Source organism: Cervus elaphus, chromosome 20, assembly GCF_910594005.1.
Source record: "Cervus elaphus chromosome 20, mCerEla1.1, whole genome shotgun sequence".
NCBI classification, from domain to species: domain Eukaryota; kingdom Metazoa; phylum Chordata; class Mammalia; order Artiodactyla; family Cervidae; genus Cervus; species Cervus elaphus.
In genome coordinates this window covers 139,508,568-139,522,328 of record NC_057834.1, presented here as the reverse complement: position 1 = coordinate 139,522,328, position 13,761 = coordinate 139,508,568, and the positions used below count along the sequence as shown (strand labels likewise).

At 57.2% G+C, this 13,761-nt stretch overlaps 2 protein-coding genes across 22 annotated transcripts in view; one reads left to right on the top strand and one right to left on the bottom strand.

Annotated features, from left to right (window-relative positions):
- The first annotated feature begins 8,614 nt into the window (after window positions 1–8,614).
- KIF1A (kinesin family member 1A) overlaps window positions 8,615–13,761 on the top strand; it is an 86,943-nt gene continuing 81,796 nt past the window's right edge. For 10 of the 21 annotated variants that reach the window (XM_043877624.1, XM_043877623.1, XM_043877622.1 and 7 more), the window contains exon 1: window positions 9,414–9,640. The gene's annotated coding sequence lies outside the window, so the exon portion shown is untranslated. Of the gene's footprint in view, window positions 8,704–9,411; window positions 9,641–13,761 lie in introns of those variants that run through there. The other 11 variants (XM_043877612.1, XM_043877610.1, XM_043877609.1 and 8 more) reach the window with 3 other exon arrangements.
- On the bottom strand, window positions 9,605–10,684 carry LOC122676843 (basic salivary proline-rich protein 2-like). Its single transcript, XM_043876395.1, has one exon. The coding sequence runs from the start codon at window positions 10,682–10,684 to the stop codon at window positions 9,605–9,607; it is 1,080 nt and encodes a 359-aa protein (XP_043732330.1).

Below are 13,761 nucleotides of genomic sequence, written 5' to 3'. Positions count from 1 at the left end.
TATATTTGATGTTAAGATTTTATTTATTTCTTTTTGAGGTTAGGAAGATTCATGCTATTCTGAGTTTAAGAGTGTATGTCAGGAGTAACTGTTGAATTATATCAAATGTATTTTTAGCATTGATCAATGTAACATGATTTTTCCTATACTATTAACGCAATGAATTTCACTGTAAGATTTCCGAATGTTGAACCATCCTTCATTCTTGGAACAAATTCCACGTGGTCAAGACAGCTGTACTATTCAACCCCACTTAGGAGTTCTGCATTTACATTAGAAGCGATATTGGTCTTCAGTTTCCCTTCCGCACTGTCAGCATCAATCTCAGGACTATGCTACCTTCAGAGAACAAACCAGGGATCGTGCCCTGTTTTTTCCTGCTTTAGATCATTTTAAACAACACATATGATGTTCCTGAGGGAGCCGGGAGGACTTGCCCCTGGAACAGCCCCTGATGCCCGAGCCTGTGTGAGGGAAGTCAGATCGTTTACTGCATCTGTGCTCCCCCCGTGTGACTGGACCACTCAGGGCTTCCCTCCCTGTGTCTCATCTGCTCTTGCTGCTATAACAGAGCACCGTAGGCCGGAGGCTTGTAAACAACAGGCACTTACTTCCCATGCTTGTGGAAGCTAGAAGTCCACGGCCAAAGTGCCAGCAGATCTGCTGTCTGGTGAGGTCTGTCTCTGGTTCACAGACGCCCGACCGCTCCCGTGTCCTCACGTGCTGGGAGGTGGAAGGGGGCCCCCGGAGTCTCTGTCCTAAGGGCACTAACCCCCTTTGTGAGGGCTGCACCTTCTGGACACAATCACTTGCCCAAGGCCCCACCTCCTAACACCACCACATGCGGTGTTTACAATTTCAACATATGAATTTGTTGGGCATAAAGATCCTGCCTATAATGCCTTATGAGAAAGTCTTGGTAATATTTTCTTAGAAAACTATCAATTTTATTTAGATTTTCACTTTTTATATCAATGTTGCATTTTAAACATTTTTTCTGTAGTTATATTCTCTTCTCATTTTCAAGGAACCAACCATTTTTTTCTAAAAATTATTTATTTTCTATTTCATAACTTCAGGTTTTGCCTTAACTTCTTGTTTGTACTCTCTGTTGAATTTTGTTGTTGTTACTCATTATCTGGGCTTCCCCCGTGACTCGGTGGTAAACAAATTCACCTGCAATGCAGGAGATGCAGCTTTGATCCTGGGTCAGGAGGATCTCCTGGAGAAGGAAATGGTAAGGCACTCTAGCATTCTTGCCTGGAGAACTCCGCGGACAGAGGATCCTGGCAGGCTATAGTCTGCGGGGTCAGAGAGCCAGACACGGCTCAGCGACTGAGCACAGCGCAGCACAGCTGGGACTGGTGAGGGTTCCAGCAGGAAGCTCTCTGGGGCGGCTGCAGCAGACAGTTCACGAAGGGCTGTTTATTCCGGTGGGGGGCAGGGCCAGCGACCCCCCGAGGGAGGGAGCCCCAGGAGTCAGTTGTCTTGGGAATCTTTGCCAGTCCCAAGGGCACAGGGAGATTCCACACCAGAACCTGGCGAGGGAACCAGAGTCCTCGGCACGGGTGGCAGTCCCAGGTGGGGGTTCTGAAAAGGAGACGCTAGGGAAACCCGCCGCCACTCAGCCCACCCTCTCCTCCTGCCCTGTCACCTCCTGCGGGACCCTCCCACTGGCCGGAACTGAAGCAGAGCCCAGAGCCATCAGCCTCCAGGGACACAGTGGGGAAGCCGGGGTTCAGGGTGCCCTGTACACCCCTAGACATGGCCACGGCACCCCTTCCCACTTGGCAGAAAGTTGCTGGGGACGGCTCTGTCTTCTCTAAGACTGCAAAGTTGCCCTGGGCAGGACAGTGCCTCCCCCCCCCCCCCATCTAGCAGCAGGCGGGACACCTGATCGTCTGAACCCCAGAGCACCTGCTCTAGCCCCCAGCCCCTCCCTGGCTTTAGGAGCAGGCTGACAGAATCCCTGCAGTGCCTCTGGGGAGTCCCAACCTTCCCAACCCTGACCTGCGGTGGGCAGCAGGAGACCCTGATGACCAGTCCTCCTAACGAGCCACATGTCCAGGACACAGAGAGGGATCCCCTTCCTGCGCCCTGGCCCCAAAAGCCCAGACATAGCTCAGAGCCTGTGGGGTCTTTGCAGATGTGGAGAGGAGGGGAAGCAGTGGAGGGGCCAGAAGGGGGGTGTTGGGGCTTTTGATTGACCTTTAAAAGGTCAGCATTTCCTTCTGCTCCGGGTCACGGAGGGAGTGGCTGGCAGCAGCTGGCCTGTGGACGTGGTCCCCCACAATGGGCTCTGGCCCAGCCTAGCCGCCCGGCTGCCAGCTGCTGCAGGCCAGACACTGAGTCAGCAGCTTGCCATCAGTGCACCATGCATAGCGCCCACAGAGCTGCCACACGCAGGGCAGGTCCCCCCCGGGCCTCTCAAGCCCAAAGCCCAGGGGCCCCGCCAGCCTCCTCTCCCACGGGGTGCGGGTCCCCCAGCTCTGCTCTGGGTTCAAGGCCTGGGACTCAGCACTGCCTCTCTCTTGCAGCTCGGTTCCCTTCTTCATAAAGTCTGATGACACCAAGCCCATGATCGACGGTGACGCGGGGTTGAGGATGCAGGGTGCAGGGGCGTTCCTGCAGATTCAGGCTCCTGGGCCGCACCTCAGCCCTGCCCCCGTTCCTGGGGAGGAGCTCATGGGGCCAGCTAAGCAGAGCCTCCATTAACAATGCCGGGCATGGGCGGTCATCCTATGAGCCTGCTTCCTCCCACCTGCTCAGGGGCTGCCTGGCCCCCAAGAAGCTACTGCAGTCGTGGAAAGAGTGTTCAGTCAGGGGTCTGGCTCAGGCTGACCACAGGCACCCGGAACCCTCAGGGCCTTTCCAAGTCTCTCAACCTCAGTTTCTTCATCTGCAAAATGGGGTTGACAATTGTGCCTCCCTGTGCAAAGGGGCCTGTGTGGAAGGAGCTCAGACATTCACAGATATTCACAGACGCACTTTGCAAGTTCTGCATCGTGACACAAAGGCTGGCCGGGCCCAGGTCACCCGTGCCCGGAGTGGTGTTGGAATGTGGGCCTGATACTCTGCCTGGCTGCCAGGCTGTGTCTGCGTGTGCTCAGCCTCGGGCCGCCCTGGGGTCAGCCTGCTGGAGAGTCCAGCCCTGGGACTGCAGTCTCCGCCAGTTCTGGACCCCAGCACCCTGCCTGTGCTGAGTGTGTGACAGGGTCTCTGCAGGGCCTCTCCCGGCACCCAGGCCAGTGGCCGGTGTCTGGACTCTACCCCGTCCCAGCAGCCCCGCGGGTCACGTGGGAGTCCTGTCTGCACTGTCGCTGAGGTCCCTGGGTGCTGGCACGGGTGTAGCCTGGGGAGTCTGTCGTGTTCTCCTGCCTGGGATGCACCAGACAGCCTGGTTCTCAGACGGTTACACACGAGTGTGGACACGCTGGCTTGCTCTTCCCTGAACCCCAAGGAGGGCAATGGGTCCACTTTAAACACAACTACATGAGACCCTCTGAGGATGAAGTAAGTGAGAGCTCTGAGGGGGGAGACGTTCCATCCCAGAGTGGGGATGGTGGAAGGCTGCGTGGAGGGGCTTTCAGATGGGACCCTGGAGGATCGGAAGGCTGCAGAAACTGAAGAGAGGGCGTGACTTCGGGTGGGCCATGGTGGAGCGGAGCAGAGGTCTCCAGGGGATCAAAGGCGGCCAGGTGGGCTTCCGCCGGATAGGAGCGCTCTGTGGACACAGGATGCACGGTCCAGATCTGGGAAACCGACACACAGGTCACCTTGGGGCCGGACACGCTGGAGCCAAGGCTGGGAAGAAAACGGTCCTGGCTGGACAGGCAGGATCCTGCCTGGACACCAGCCTGTTGACTTGGAGCAAGTCTTTCCCTTTCTGGCCTCAGTTTACCTCTCACTGACTCCATGGACATGAGTTTGGGTAAACTCCGAGAGTTCGTGATGGACAGGGAGGCCTGGCGTGCTGCAGTCCATGGGGTAACAAAGAGTCGGACACGACTGAGCGACTGAACTGAACTGAAAATGCCGCTAAGGGCCTTGCTGTGTTGGATCTGGAACCCCACCGCGACGCAGGTGGAGCCCACAGAGCCCCCCGCGAACTGGCCTCACTTCCGCGTCTGGCTCGGTACCCCGAGGGCCCTCTCGTCTCAGGAGCAACAGCATCTGCATCCGCGGGGATGCCTGCTCCGCTCCCAGTGTCAGGCCCGACACGCCCCACCGTTGCTGTGGCAACCGCGTTCCCCTGCGGCACGCAAAGCCCGGAACTCGGCCGCGGGGGGGTTGCCAAGGCAACCAGACAGCACCTCCAATGGGCTGGCCTCCAGTGAGCAGGGCCTCCAGTGGGGCGGGGTCTCGAGGGCCTGGACCTTAAGAACAGCAGATGATGCTCTGTGGTCCTCGCGGGGCAGAGGGCTTGGGTAGACGAGGGCTGGGTTAAGACAGTGCAGCAGTTCAAATTCCACGTGTCCTCTCAAACTCCTCCAAGGGCTCCCACCTAGCTCCACAGCCGCACATCCCACCAGCCGCCCCTACTGTGGCTTCTTTTCAGGCAACTTGCCTTTTGACTCCATCATTCATTCATTCATTGTCTCTGGTTTCTGCAGATTTGGTCTTCTTTTTCCTATTTGGGATCATACTGATTCCTCACTAAGCACTTCTATCTACAGTTCTGGAAAAGTCTAAGCCAGTACTTCTGCAAATATTGTTTCAGTACTCTATTCCTCCTTCTGAAATTTCAGGGATCCTTCTCAAGCACAGGTCACAGGCTCCACCTAGCTCCCGGCTTCCACAGCCCCACTACCGACTCTTGGCTTTTCTGCTGAGCCATGACTTCACCTAGATTTTGGTTACTCACCAGGCAGGAGCCCCGGCCCAACCCTTTTCTTCCCAACTTTGCTCAGAAGACTCACGTAGGTTCAGGCCCCATGGATGACCCGTGTTGGACAGTCGTTTTCCTGACCTTCCATCCTGCCCACAGAGCCCCTTCAGCTGGACGCCTCATCCACCTGAGGGGCCTCACCTGGTCCCCTCTGCACCTGCCCAGTTGCTGTCCACACATTACCATCCCTGCCCACTGTAGCAGCTCACCTTGGTGTAGCCATCACCACAGTTTGTAGTTCCCTTTTGGTTTGTGACACCTGGGTTTTCTTTCCTCTTTGCAAGGACTTGGTTTGTGTATTTTGAATTTTGTGATTTCTTTTTTTCTACAACATTCTTGTGAGGCTAAACCATTTAAAATGACTATTTTTCATGATCAAAAATAGTTGAGCATCAGCAATTTTATATAACTTAATGTAGTATTTTGATGGACTGGGGTCTTTCTATGTTTCTCAGCCTTATGGAAGTCTACAGCTTTGATAAGATTTTTAAAACCTGAACAATTTAATGTAGTATTTATTAGTATTGCAAATGGCACCCAAAAAAGTGAAAAATGAAAATGGGTCTTAATGTCTACTCTTAGGTAGTGCCATTGACCTACAAAAATATACCTGAATATGATGAGAGCATTCAAACTACACATACAGGAATATATATGTGAATGTATCCTTGGCTTCCCTCCCCAACAGTAGCCTCTGCCATGGCAAACACTGCTAACAGTTTCTTATGATTGGTGGGGTATATTATGCACACTCTCCTGTGCTCCTTTTAAATAATTTAGCAAACATCTTGCTGATCTTTCCACTTCAGCGCATAACTTTTAAGACTCATTCTTTTCAGTAGCATCAGAGAAATCTCTCCTGTTCACCCTGATGCATTTAGCCATGCCCATGGGTGAACCCCTTGCTTATCTTGTTTCTTGGGGGAAATTTTCATATGTAGATACTGTAGGCAAATTTCTAGCCATGGGATTACTGAATCAAGGAGAGGGGCACCTTAAATACAGACACATTCAGGGAAATTACACAGCTGGTGCCAACCACAGCCATAGCGCAGAGGGCTCATCTCCCCAGTCCCTCACCACACAAGTGTCACCCAACATTTACGTTTGGGACAGTGCACCAGGTCAGAAAAAATATCGCACTGTTTTGACCTGCATTTCTTTGAGTATGACTCTCTTCGCTTATTGAACGATTTTCTTTCTGTAGCGTCCCTTCATCCTCTCATAGTTCCTGGCCATTTCTCTGGTGGTTACTTACAATTTTTGCTATTAGTTTATAAAAGCTTTTTACTCCTTTAGGAAGTTCCTTTCATTGTCATATGTTCTGAAATATTTTTCCAGGGTGGGGTTGGTCTCTTGGCTTTGTTTACGATGTTTGGGCCATGTAGATATTTGTTTTTTTAAATTATTGTTTTTATTAGTTGATGCTTAATTTTTATATAGTCCTTCTGTCTTCTTTGGAGCAATCAGCGTATGTATCCTGATTTCTGCACATCAAGATGCTGAGTGCATCCATTCACACTGCATTCTAGTCTCCTAAAATGTCATTGTTACAGATAAATGTTTACCTCATTGGAAATTTATCTTGATGTTGTGTCAAGAGGGATCCAATTTTATATATTTCCCATATTATCCTGCACCAGTTATAAAAATCATCTATTTTCTTCAAGTTTTTTGAAATGATGCCCTTATCATAAACTTTTGATCTATTTCCTTTAATACTGTCATCTTTGTAATTATTAGAATTTCATGATATGTCTTAATGCCTAATTGGGCAAATCCTCTTCATTCTTTTTCTTTCTAACAACCTTCCTCACTAGTCTTTCACATTTGCTTTTTATTTAGCTTGAGATGGCAACAGATGCGTAGTTTTAATTTAGGAAAGCTGACCTGCCCTCTTAGCACAGTAGGCAGTGCAGCAGTCTCATAATTTATGGAAAACTGGACCTTAAACAATATAATTCTTCCTTTCCAAGAGTATACAATGCTTTTCCATTAATTGATCTCTTTTCATGGATTTTCAAAGTTTTCCTATATACTTTCTTTATAAACAAGAAGTCTGCACATTTCCTGTTATTTCTGGGCATTTTACCTTCCTTAGTACTGTTGTGATTGGATTCCTCCATTATAAGCTCTAACTGGTTATGGTTTGTTTTTATGGAAACTTGTCTTCTTGGTGATAATTTTTCTTACCATCCCATTAACATACTGTTTCCCATAGCTTTTCACTCATCCCTGAAGTTTTCTTGGTAGAGAATTACATCATCTGCAAATATTGATAATTTTGTTTCTTTTTTTGCTTCAATGTTTTAACCTTTTTTCCTCCTTTATAATTGCATTGGCTGATGCTTCTAAAAAACCAGAGACAACAGTGCACATCCTTCTTTAAATGGGAATGCTCTTGCTGCTTCACCATTACAGCTATTGTTTGTACTGGGCTTGCTATGTGCCCAGCCCCAGACCCAGCCCTGCACACATGAATCCTCACCACTGCCTTTTGAGGTTGGCACTGTTCTTATCCCACCTGCAGGAGAGGTGACAGACACAGGTGCTGGTGAACTTGCCTGGAGTCACACAGCTGATGAAGGATGAAGCCAGACACTAATCCTGGCCAGACTCTTATCCTCCAAGACCCTGAAGGGCTGCTTTTCCTCAAGTGAAAGAAGAAGGCATCTTTTCCCCAAAGGGTGTAATTACTTGCTTTTTAACCAAAAAGTGGGTGGCCCTTTGGTCAAAAGCCTTTCAACATTTACTAAAATAATCCTATTTCTTTTTATCCTTTGACTTACTAGAATGGTAGGTTATACTGACGGAGTCCTTAATAGTGAACCATCCTTGCATTCCAGAAAATTTAGTCAAGGTATAGGATCATTTTACTGTTATTTAGATTGCAAGCTGAGTGTGGCTCCCAGTCTCTGAGGGTGGCCTCCTTTCCACAATGCAATGAGGTGAAAGCAAGGATTTGTTCTGCTGTGGACATTTCTGATACACGGGTCTGATCATTTCAAAACCTGTCTGCAGGAAGGAAGAAGAGCAGCAACCTCCAGCCAGAAACAGGCAGACTCCTTGACCTTTATTCTAAACCTGTCAAATTTATCTGGTGCAGCCAAATGAATAAATATTAAAAAAAAAAAAATTCAGATCTGAAGGAAATGAAAACATTGCTCATCCAAATTTTGTGAGACCCAGCTAAGGCAGTGCTGTAGAAGGAATTCTGTGGTTTAAAAAGGTCAGAAATTTAGAAGGTTTACAAGGCTATGGTTTAAAGGTTCAAAGCAGTAGATATAAGAATATTCTAAAATTTCAGTGAAATGGATTAATTCCTAGAAACATGCCAGATTTAGCTCAAGAAATAGAGCACTTGACCAGAGGGATAAGTATGAAACAGAACGATAAAAGATTCACCTCCTTGGGGCCCACATAGTTCTGCTGTTTCCACCAAAAATTTGGAAGAACAATAATTCCTCTTTTATGCAGGTAGTTCCAGAAAACAGAGGCTCTCTGGGGCTTTGGAGGGTAGGGTGGTTGTATGTGGCTGAGCCCTCGCCACTTTCAAGGCCCAGGCCCCATGGACGCTGCACGTGGAGGTGAAGCATTTCCCTTACACGCCGGGTGAGGATTAAATGGTTAACCGAGCAAACCCTTGGGGTAGCGCCTGGCACCTGCTGGACGCCGCAGAGGCTTGGCCCTGGGGATGAAGGGTGCAGGCGCCAGGGGCTGCGTGGGCAGGGGCGGCATGACGTCACCGCAGTTCCGGTGGGTGAGCTGGCCGGAGGCTTTGTCAAAACTGCCCAGCGGTGGGGCTGCGGATGGAGGTCGGTGGCACGCAGAGATGCCAGCCGTCCCTGGTGACCTGCTTTCCGGCTGGGGGGCTGACGAAGGCTGGGGTTTGCCGGTGTGGACCGAGGGCCGCCAGTGACTTGGTCTCAGGGAGCTGAGCTGGAGAAACAGGGTGTGGGGACCGGGGCGTGGGGGCGAGAGGATGGTGGGGGGTCTCCCCCCGAGGCATGCCGGGAGGAGAGGCGGCAGGTCCGCTGGCCGGCCGGTTGCATCATCCCCGCGCTGAGGGCTGTCTGCGATGCTCTGGCCAAATGCCAGGCGAGATCGAAAAACCCACCTGTTACACCTCGGAGCCCGTGTCCCCACACCCCTTACACCCCCACGCCCCCTCCCCAAGCAAGGAGTCCACCCGAGTTTGTCTCTCTGCGTCGACGCGTTTGTGCTGCCGGCATCGCGGGTGGGGCAGGTGGGGATTTAGTGGTTTCACGCGAAAGGGCTCCGAGCTGGGGAGGGCCAGGCGCGCTGGGTACGCGGGCAAATGCAGGTGGGTGGTCGCGGGGACACGGGGTTGCCCCGTGAGCTGGGGTTGCGCTAGAGGAGGGGGCGGTGCGTCCCGGCTGCGCTGCCGGGCCCCCACCTCCCCACCAGGGCACCGCCCGTCAGCGGTGATGTCACACCGAGGCCCCAGCCCCCTCCGGCCCCAGCCCCCTCCGGCCCCGCGGCGGCCGCGACGCCCGTCCCTCTCCCCGCGCGACAAACCAGCTGGCGGCTGGGGCTCGGGCGCCGCGCGCAGCCAACCAGCGCGGCGGGAGGGGCGCGGGGCGGGCCGGGCCGGGGGCCCGCAGCCGTCACGCGGTGCCGCCGTCAGAGCGCCCAGCGCAGCCGGGGAGCAGCAGCCGCTCTGCGCTCGCTCGGGACCCGCGCCCCTCCCGATGCTCATGCCGCGCCGCCGCCGCCAGTGACGCCGGAGAGGTAGGGCCGCGGCTCGCCGGGCCCCGGGGCCGCATCCCGCACCTGCGTCCAGCGCTCCCCGGGCGGGGAGCTCGCGCCCGGAGCCCTTGGCGCGGCCCCTTCACTTCCCCCGACCCTCCCCCGTCCCTGCGGAGAACAATGGGGCAAATTCAGGGGTGTCCGCCCTTCTTGCGCAGCGAGGCACAGCCTTCTGGAGAGGCACTTTGGTTGCGGCCCCGGCTGCAGGGGGACGCTGGTCTGGCGCAGGCGGGGTCGCTGCGGGGAGGACGCAGGCAGCTGGCAGCATCTCGATAAACCCTCCCCGTTTCCGCGATCTTCCACTCGCCCGGGCTGGAGCCGACACCCGGGATGCAGCCCGGACTGGGGCTGCACCGGCGGGGGAGGGGAGGGATGGAGCAAAGAAGAGAAAGGCGGAAGGGGCACCCGGGAGGGGGCGCGGCTGGCGCGGCCCGGCCGGAGGGGAGGGTGTCCCCGGCGGCGGGGCGCAGGCAGGGGCCCTGGTCCCCGGGGTGGGGGAGGGCGGATGCTGGAATCGAGAGCAAAACGGGCGGGCTGGCGGCGGGGGCTGCGGTGGGAGGGCTGGCTGCCGGCTTGGTGCGCGCCGCCGGGACTGCCCAGCGCCCAGCCCAGGTCGCGTCCTTCTCCCAAGAGACCCCTTCTCCCTTCCAGAAAGCCCCACGGTTTGGGAGGGCCCGCCTGCGGACACGGCTTGCATCCACGCAGGCGGCGCCCCAGTAACAGGTGTGGCCCGGCGGTAGGAGGGGAGGGGGCTGCGGGGCCGCGACGTCTCGGCTGGAGGCGCTCTCCCGGCGCCGGGGCTCGGGTGACAGGGGCGCCGCCGCGCAGCCCCTTTGGCTTGTCCTTTAAGCCGCCTCCCGCCCTAGTTCTCTCGCAAACCCAGCAGGCATCTCTCGCGCTTGGGGAGGGGCCGGGACAGCATCCCGGCGGGGAGGGAGGGTCCGCTGTCTGCCCGGCGCTGGGTGGGCGGGGGGACAGCGGGCCGCAGGGCGGGGAGGGGGAGGGAAGGACGGAATGCCGAGTCATGGGGCCCGCCGGGCGCGGGCGCGAAGCGCGCCCACGTTCCCGGGGATGGGGGCTCTCCCGCCGAGACCCGCGGACCCCGCCCCAGGCGGCCGCCCCTTCCGGGTGTCAGCGTTGCTGGGGTAGAAGCCCGTTAGGGCCAAGGGCTGGCTGGCCCCGGCGGCTGCGGGGAGGCCCGTGCGCGCAGGGCCGTCTGCGTCCTAACCCCGGGGAGTCGGCGCGACGCCCCGCGCGCTTCTGCAGCACCGCCGCCTCCGTCCCTGCCCCGCCCCCAGCTCTCGGGCTGTAAGGGGGGCCTTTCCCGGAACGCGTGCCCATCCCCCTGAGCGAGCCGCTGGGGTCTGGAGTGGGGGCGGGGGCCGTACCTGCGGCGGCCATTTTGCAGGTGTGGTTGGCCACCCGCCCCTGCTGAGGCCGCGGGGCGCGGGGGTCGGGAGTGAGGCGGGGGCGGCGCCTGCAGCGTCTGCTGTGTAGGGTGGAGGATGCTGCGGGCCGGGTCAGGTCTCAGGTCTGCACTCGACTGCGGTCAAGGCTCAGGAACCTTCTGGGGCTGACCGTTGCAAAGAGGCCACTGACTGGGAGCCGGAGAGGGAGTTTCCCGGGCTGTGAAGGCTGCTGAGGGGGCAGGGTCCCAGCCAAGGCGGGGACTCGGAGTTCATCCCGTGCTGGGCCTGGAGCTGAGGGTGGCAGAGGGCTGTCCGCGGGGTGTGGTCCACAGGGAGACAGAGCGTCCGGTGTGGAGTCAGAGTCCTGAGGAGGGCTTTCGGGTGCCCGCCACGGGCGCTGCCCCTCCTGCGTGTCCTCCCTTCCGCCCACCCCCGCTGGAGTGGCGCACAGACTGCCCTCCTGCGTTCTCCCGCGGGCCGGCCACACACAGCCAGGTGGAGGCTGGTGCGCAGCCAAGCTGGGAATCACACCGGGCAGAGGGGCCCCAGCCACCAACCTTGGCCCCCTTCAGCCCCTGGGTGTCACCGCTGCTGACCCAGGGCTGACCGCATCCTTTGGAAGCAGAGCAGGGAAGTGGGCCCTGCGGAGGTGGGATGGGCTTGGGGGAGGGACCAGGAATGGGGGACAGACCTGTGTGGGAGGTGGAGATGGGGGTGCCCAGCCTCAGGAGCAGGCCCCTTCAGCTCAAATAGGCCAGCCGAGGTGGGTGAGCAGGGAGTGGGTCCTGCTGTCAGGGGACCGGGAACCGCACCCTGGACCTTTAGGACTGACTGACCAGTCCTTCAGGCCTGAGAGCCTTCCCAGCCTGGAAGGGCCTGGGCCGCCTCCCCTGGGAAGGAGAGCGGCTGGCTGGGGTCTCCCCGGGGCCCAGCCCCAGGTGCTCCCTAGGGGGCTCTCCACTCAGTATTCTTAGCCCAAAGGCCGGGCGCCCCACCCCCACCCGATGTGCCCCCTGCACCGTCTCCCCGCCCGCAACCAGGTGCCGCTCCAGGACCTCTGAGGGCCATGCCCTCCTCCAAGCTTTCCGCGCGGCTGAGGTGCCCAGGGACACGGGCAGGCCGCTGGGCCTGTCCCCTTCGCTGATGGCACCCTTCCCACCTGGCATCACCCGCAGATGCAGCCCAGTCTGGGGGGCGGCGAGATGGCAGATGGGGTGGCTGGCAGGCGCGTGCTTCCTGCTCCACCTGCTCTAGCAGGTTTGCGTTTTAACTCCGGAGCACCGCCAGGACCCTGGCTTCTGGTCCAGGGTTGACCCCAGGCTCCCCCAGCACCCCCGGCCTAGAGCCTCAGGGCCTCGGTGAAGGGGTCGCCGTGTTGGAGACATTGGAGGGGGAGGGCACACTCAAGGTCAGCGGTCAGCGGAGACTGAGCCTCCTGAGCCCTCTGCGTTTTCCCCAGCCCCGCTGCGGGCTTTGGCTCCCCGACCCACACCACCCGAGCTGGCTCCCCACCCTTGCCGGGCCCCCTGGCAGCCTCGTAGGTGCCACCGGACGGAGCGGGACACACCGTCCGCTCCTTTCTATCCCCGGGATTTACTCTCCTAATCCCGGCTCAGCTCTGGGCCAAGCCCCGCCCCGCCCCGCAGCCTCACGCCCCGCCCCCGCCCCGCCTTACGCCCCGCCCCCAACCCGCCTCACGCCCCGCCCCCACAGGGCGCCGGTGGGCGGGGCGGCACCCCTGCTGCTCCACGCCTGTCAGGGAGGGCTACCCGGAGACACACTCACAGTCATTTTCACACGGTCACACACACACACTCTCTCTTTCTTCCACACACACTCTCACACCCACATTCTCTCTCACACAAACACCCCCTCACATATACACACCCCCTCACACACACACACTCTCTTCCACACTCACATTCTCTCTCACACATACATAGTCACATACACACACACTCCCCCACACATACATTCTCTCTGACAGAAACACCCCCTCATACGTTACACATTCACACACACACTCACACACCCCCTCTCACACACACTCTGACACAAACCCTTCACACATACACACTTGTGTGCCCACACACACACACCCTCTCTTACACACACTCTGACACACACCCCCACTCACACACGTACTCTGGCACACACACCTCACACTCACACTCTCTCTCACACACTCATACATACAAACCCTCTCACACACACACACACACTCACACGCATCCTCACACACACTCGCACACACGCAGACTGTAGTCCTTACCCGGCTTGTGCCTGCCTGGTCCTCTTTCTCCCCAGGAGCCTCCACACCCACACCGGCTCCCCCCACTACCCCGTTCCCGGGCTCCAGCCCCCTAAAGCCTGTGGTAAGCACCAGGAGGGCCACCCGAGCCCCTGTGAGTAGGTCACATGGACCAGGGAGGAGGACGTGAGCGCGGATGGGGTGCGGACTGCACCCCTGCGTGCCCCCTCGTCCTGTGCTCCCAACGCCCAGACGGGCAGGCAGTGTGGCCCCCATTTTTCAGATTTGGAGGCTGAGGCTCCTGGGAAGGCCAGTGACCTGTCACAGAGGACCTGGGACACCACCCCATCTGCCTCTGACTCCAAAGACAGGGCTCTTTTAGTGCCACCTGCCCCGAGCCAGCGCGGTGCCAGCACGGAGCCTCACCAGCAGCTGGGCCAGGT